This window comes from Poecilia formosa, unplaced genomic scaffold (genome assembly GCF_000485575.1).
Source record: "Poecilia formosa unplaced genomic scaffold, Poecilia_formosa-5.1.2 Scaffold458, whole genome shotgun sequence".
Taxonomy (NCBI): Eukaryota; Metazoa; Chordata; class Actinopteri; order Cyprinodontiformes; family Poeciliidae; genus Poecilia; species Poecilia formosa.
The window spans coordinates 367930-374706 of NW_006800397.1; the positions used below are offsets into that span (position 1 = coordinate 367930).

The window sequence follows — 6777 nt, forward strand, 5'->3', positions numbered from 1 at the left end:
TTTATTTCTCTGTTTTTAGCTGGTTTCTGTGTTTTTAGTTTATTTCTGTGTTTTTAGTTTATTTCTGTGTTTTTAGTTTATTTCTCTGTTTTTAGCTGGTTTCTGTGTTTTTAGTTTATTTCTGTGTTTTTAGTTAATTTCTGTGTTTTTAGTTTATTTCTCTGTTTTTAGCTGGTTTCTGTGCAGAACGAGGTTCAGCCTGAGATTGAACATAATAACCGCCTGTTTGCTTCAGCTGTGATTTAACTCAGGTTAATAGTTAGTAGAACCAGTTTTACTCATAAGTAGATCTTTCAGTCCAATGAGAAAAAAAAGTCACTGTGAGCCTGTCTTATGTTTTATATTTCCTTGTGCACAGAATTATATACTGATCTGTTTTCTACAAAAAGAACGACAAAAAAAACATAATTTTTAAGACTATAAAATATTTCTGGCCCCATCTGCTTCCAACTTAATGATTTTGGTTGTTATAGCAAAAGCTTTGGACACCAGATGAAGGAGGCAGGAAGAAGAATAAGAAGAAAGGCTGAAATAGTGGCAGTAAATTTACTAAATAACTCACAATATCATCTTCTCTTGGCAGAAGGGATGTTTGGGTTTGATCTCCAGCTTTTGCACATCTTTATATCTGATCTTTGGTCCTTTTCTGGTGCATCTGCACTTATAGGCTGAGGAGAAATGTAAGACATGTTAGAACGAGTTCTGTTCTCTGCAAACATTTAAACACAGAGACACGTTGACAGAAAAATTAGAGTTTAGAAGCTGTTATTGGTTCAGTTCTGCATCCGTTGAGCTGTTTTTATCTATGAAACGTTGAGTTTCAGAGGCTCTGACCCAGATAACGCGCTGCTACTTATTGACACGTTTCTTGAGTAACTCCACATCCATCTTCCCTCCGGCTCCAGCTGCCTGCCGGTCACGGCTCTGCTGCCGGCCAAGAAAGAGCCGGAGAAAATTGGTTTTGCTGGGCTGTATATCTGGGATGACCCGGATAGTCCAAGGTTTCCCTTCATCCATCACCTGCTATCAGCGCTGACCTCCGGGCCGTTAAATCTGCCAGAAAGCTCAGGCTGCAGAGCTGCACGCTCACACCAGACAATAAATGCCAGAAAACACACACAAGTTAATATTGACTGGAGAGAAGCGGGGACAGAGGGATGTTTAAGTCGCTCCGGAGAAATACGAGTTTACTTTGCTTTAAAAGCTCTGAAAGACGCCAGCTGGAAACAACAAAACCAATCAGAGTAGAAGGAACAGATATTCACTCCTACTCTGCCTCAAATTATTCTTGTAAGCTGGGTAAGAATCTAAAATGTTTTCAGGTTAATTTCATCCAACTTCTCAAAAAATAATCTTAAAATCTTCTCCAAATACCAGTAATACTAGATTAGCTGCAGAGATAAAGATATTTTTTAATTCTAACAGACACATGCTCCTTCATTTGATCAGGTTTGTGATGGCAACAAATGTTTCTGGATGATAAATTGTCTCAGACGTTATTGCAATAAACAAAAATATTCTTGTATTGAAACCATTTTCAGGTCACATAAGGCAGGAGCATATCCTCAAAGATCAATAAACAAAATGCTATTGAAGATTTAAACACTGGAACTGGAGGACATTTTAAATATCCAAAATAAATCAACAGAACAGAAACAACAAATAAAATGAATTATTTAGTCTCTGTAAACAAAATTATCCTTCAAAAAATGTCCAGTTCAGGCCAAAACACCAGACTGAAGGATTTTATCATCCAGTTTTTGGTAGAAAGAGAAAAGCGATAAATGGAAATTATTGAGCTAGTTTTAATTTATCATGTGATTAACTGATTATTGCCTATTGAGAGACATGATCTGATCTGATTCCTGCGTGCAGCAGGTGTTACTGTCAGCCTAAAGCCTGCAGTCCGCTCAGAAACGCTGAACTTGATTCTGGATTCCAGTGAAGGCTGGAATTTTCTCTAGATTTCCTTCCAGGAACACAGAGTCAAGTAAACAGAGCAGGAAACTGTTACATCACCACAGTTTGGGCGCCAAGCCGACATTTTTTCAACAAATGAAGGTTTTACCTTCTGCGCTCAGGAAGTGCAGGATGACCACCAGCAGCAGTAGCACCACTTTGCACCGATGCATGGCTTAAAATACTGTTTCTTAAAAAAAGAAGTTCCACAAACTGGATTCCTCAGCGGTCAGGAGAAAATGCGAACTGGACGGATTGGTGGTGGCTGCAGATTAAGTCCACTTGCAGGAAGGGAAGGTTTTTTCTCCGTCTGTTTGGAGTCGCTTTGAACTCCGTCTGTGCGTCCTGCGCGCTTTGGATGCGTCTCCAACTCTCCTGGCGCTCCGTCTGGAGGGCTGAGCCAGCTTTAAAAAGCTCCACGCTGCCTCTGCTCATTAATATGCACGGCCAGGCAGCGAATCAAACACTTGTAGCCTGCGAGGAGAGGAGGTCTGGAGCCGGGAGGGAGGGCGAGCGGAGCCGGGCTCAGATCATGAATGTTCTCTCTGCTGGCTGGAAAATAACCTAAAACCTCCGAACCAGAGGTTATTTATATACGTTCACATCCTGGGGTAGAACCTTCATGAGAGATTTATAAAAATAAATATGTCGAAGGTTCCAGCTACGTGCATATTGATAAAACTAATAACAAAAGCTGTCTCTGGATTTTATCGGTACGGGCCGTTTGTAAAGTCACACAGTCAAAAACAGGAATAATTTGGGGTAATTAGCCTGTCGTTTGAGGAAAAAAAGTCTTATTTTCACCGTATCATTGATACATTTGTAAATGTCGCAGTTCCAAGACAAATATTTAGCTAGCAAGCTAGCCAGCAAAGAAAAAATATTTAGCTTGCTAGCTAAATACTTCGTTAGCTAACAAAATATTTAAGTCCGAGCTAAATATTTAGCTCAGAAAACATTTTATAAAACAAATATTTACTCTGGAACTTAAACTAAATATAAGCTAACAAGCTAGCCTGCTAACAAACAATGTGGGTTGCTAGCTAAATGCCTTGTTAGCAAGCTAAATATCTAGATCTGAGGTAAATTAAATGTTTACCTTACACACTTATTTTTAGGAAAATAAATACTTCTATTGGAACTAAAATAAATATTTAGCTTGTAAAGCTAGCCTGCTAACTAAATATTTAGCTTTCTAGCTAGTTTGCGAGCAAAATATTTAGGTCTGAACTAGATATTTAGTTTGGAAGATAAATATTTAGCTCGTAAATTAATTGTTCAGCTCGGATAAAAATTTGTTTGGAAAATAAATATTTACATTGGAATTTAAGCTAAAAGATTAGCAAGCAAGCTAGCCTGCCACATTTCTTGATTGCAGAGAAAGCTATAATATCTAACAGCTTGTTAATTGGCAGCTTTTCAATGCATGATGGATGAAAGAAATTGCAAAATATTTTGTTTAGAAACTAAACATTCATAAACTCAATATTTAGTTTGCAAATTAAACATTTTGTTTACTGATGCTGTACAGAACAACTAATTAATTATTAAAGTTGTATAAAATATTACTTCAGATACCTCAAGCTACATTTCATTCCTAGAAAGCAACTTGTTAAAAAGAAAATCTCCCAAAAACGTCTCTGTGTGATGAAAAATAGCTGTAATGACTGATGTAATGTTTGCAGCTGCAGGTTTTCATGTTGCATCCAAAATAAATGCAGTCATTGTGTGAGGTGGTGCCAAAAGGTCGAACATTTCTGTAAACGATAGCCCTGAGAAGGAGCTGATCCTCCCACCTGGGATCCCCTCATCACAGGATTAAACTGCAGCCATCAAAACTCTGCGTCAACAGGGATTTCTCTCTCTCTCTCTCTGTGTGTGTGTGTGTGTGTGTTCACCTCACAACCCTGAGCATCAGCCCAATCAGCTCCTGTCATCACTCAAACCAGCAGCCATGGCGTTCTGCCCGTATGAATGCTGTCATCATGTTTTCATGCCCATTATGGTATTAAATGAGTGCCTGACGTTTACACCAGGGGCCAAATTGTTGAGTCAAAAGTGCCTCGGGTCAAAAACCAACCGAAAATCAAGCAAATAAAGTAGCTAAATTTTGCTACAAACTATTTCATATTTCCACATAAATTGAGATTCATCTGAGAAATTGTCTAGAAAAATTTTTAAATAATTGTTGACATTTGTAACTCAAACATTTTCAAGTTTGGTGGAGAAAATTTCTGAGATTAATTTCAAATTTTCAGATTCTTTTTGTGGAAATTTAGAACAAAAAAAATTCCAGCTGAACCCAAAATCAAGCAAATTTAGTCCGATTTTTTTCTCTCCAATATTTACTGTAAATCCAAAACTTGAAGGGTATTTTTACGATAGTGTAATAGGGCTATTGAAGATAAAAATAAAAATAAAGAAAAACTATGGTTTTCTAGAATTTTTTTTGGTGAAAATTTTAATTTAAATACTTTTTTTAAAAAAAAATTTTTTTTTTTTTTTGTTTTCTAGAATTTTTTTTGGTGAAAATTTTAGACTTTTTGAATTTTTCTAATTTTCGACATTTGAAATTTAGAAATTTAAATTTTTAGTATAAAATTTCTGGGATTACTCTCAAACTTCTTTGAAAGGCATCAAAAACAGCTCAGACCAGGTGGATTTTAGTCTGGATTTAAAGGAATCAGTGTTTCGGCTGCTTTACAGTTTTCCCAGAAGTTTGTTCCAGATTTGTGTTGGATCATTTCAAGACAGTTTGTGTTGTACTTTACATTTTCCACTGTGAGAAAATTACAAATTAAAACATTTTTATGTGTTACTAAAACACATAAAAATGTTCCAAATCAAATATTTTATGTCTAACTTGTTTACAGGATGAAAACAAGTTAGAACACTGAGAATGTTTGTGACCAGCTGAAAATCTTAAAATCGCTTAAAAGGCAACAGAAACCAATAATGTCGGCCACTGAAGAGCTCGGACTGTGTTATTTGACTTGTATGCGACTTCTCCACAGAAATGAATTAGTTCATCTTCATTTCTCCACTGATATCGACATTTTCAAGTTTCAGAACTTGGACAAAATGCTTTTTTCTGGTGTTGGATTTAACCGTTTAATGTAAAGCAGTTTCTTGTTTTCATGCCAGGAGGATCTGATGACTAAACCAGAACGTCGGACTCTGTTTTGGTTTTTGAAGTTTGTGTGAGTGATGTGAACGGGATGAAAGGAGCCGGTTCCTGCTGACGGAGTCGGGCCGAGCCGGGCGGGGCCGGGCGGGGCCGGGCGAAGCCAACATGTAAACGCTGCTCATGTTCCCATCACTTCATTTTCATCAGATTACAACCAGGAGGAATAAATAAACATCAGCGCGTCTGAAGTGAAGGAACGACAGAAACCTGTTGCTCCATTTCCTCAGGAACTGAAATATTTCCAGCTGAAAGACTCAACAGGAATTTATTTATGTGCTTCAGTTTGACTGAATTCACTTCACAGCAATAATGCTCAATAAATACTTTCACAATGCAGCACAATGCAGCCTGGACTCACAACAAATTAAAGGTTTAACATCTTAGTGAAACAAAAAGGAAATGAGGAAAGTTAAGTTTTTCCAAACTTTTTGAGTTGATATTTTCTATTTTGTTGGTTTGCAAAACGTTTTTTGTCCAAGATTAATGCATGAATGTTTCTTTGCAACACACTGATTTTCAAACCAAAGATGCTCCAAAGACTCAGCAGCCGCCTCTGAGTTAGAGAACATTTTGTACATTTTGTTCCTGAGGGTGGAAGATAATTAGCTGGCAGATGGGAAGGTAAACATCTGGTCTGCATCTCTGAAAAGACAATTTCTACTGAAAAATGTAAAAATAATACAATCTCTGTTTATGAGACTTGGACAGAGTGGATGATTCCAGCACGATCAGAGAGCTGCTGCTGATCTGCTCTGACCTCTGACCCCAGGATGGCTGTTTCAAACCTCAGGCTGGCAGAGGAACCTGAAACTGAAGCAAAAACAATCTGTCAAAAGAAAATGACTCAAATCTGTGTGAATTTGCTGAAGTTCAGACGGAAAACAAGCCAAATGAAGGCAGCAGCTGCTCGTCCAGGAAACGATTTCCTTTCTTATTGTGACGTTGAATGTTTGGTCACCACAGTAAGTCTGAACCTCCCAGTAAATCTGCTCACCATCGAATTATTAAACACAGAGAAGATTTATTAATGGTGCGCAGGTGTTGAATGTTGATGCCTCATAATGATGCAGTTCATCATTCGATCATTCAGTTTTTTTTAATCTTTTATTACAGCAAGAAAAGGAGAAACTTAAATTTTCCCCAGTGTGTGTGGAATCACATTTTTGGTTTTTGAAGATTTAATTTGTGAAAAATCTGAATTTTTTTCCCGCCAAAGCAATCATTTGGTCTCCACAGTTCAGAGTGATGTCAGCATGGCGGGCGGCCATCTTGCTTAACAGCTTCTGTTAGTTGGCATTTTGAGAACATGAACAATAAGAAAAATTTTAATAACTTGTTTCAGAAGCTGATAAGCCATAAAAACAACTTTTTTCTCTCAATTTCAAGACATTCTTGTAAAATTCTCTTTATTCTCAAAATTAAACAGCAGTTCTTGAATCCTAACTCTGACACTTGCAGACAAAATAATTTCATTTTTTATTTATTTTCTTCTAGAAAAGAAAGTGAGATTTCAAAAATAATTAAAATTGGAAATTGGATGTTGGTGGAAAAATAGATCTGACTTTTTAAGTTATTTTAATAAAAACTGGATGATGGAAATCTCCAGTCTGATGTTTTGGTCTCAACTAAAC

The 6777-nt window shown here is 37.0% G+C and overlaps 1 protein-coding gene across 1 annotated transcript in view; it reads right to left on the bottom strand.

Moving 5' to 3' along the window:
• Positions 1–2387, bottom strand: part of cxcl14 (chemokine (C-X-C motif) ligand 14) — a 7711-nt gene extending 5324 nt beyond the window's left edge. Inside the window, exons 1-2 of the mRNA XM_007577893.2 lie at positions 2069–2387; positions 563–668 (exon numbers count right to left, since the gene is read on the bottom strand). Of these exons, the coding sequence (XP_007577955.1) occupies positions 563–668; positions 2069–2132 (170 nt within the window). The 5' untranslated portion in view covers positions 2133–2387. The remainder of the gene's footprint in view (positions 1–562; positions 669–2068) is intronic.
• Positions 2388–6777: the final 4390 nt, after the last annotated feature.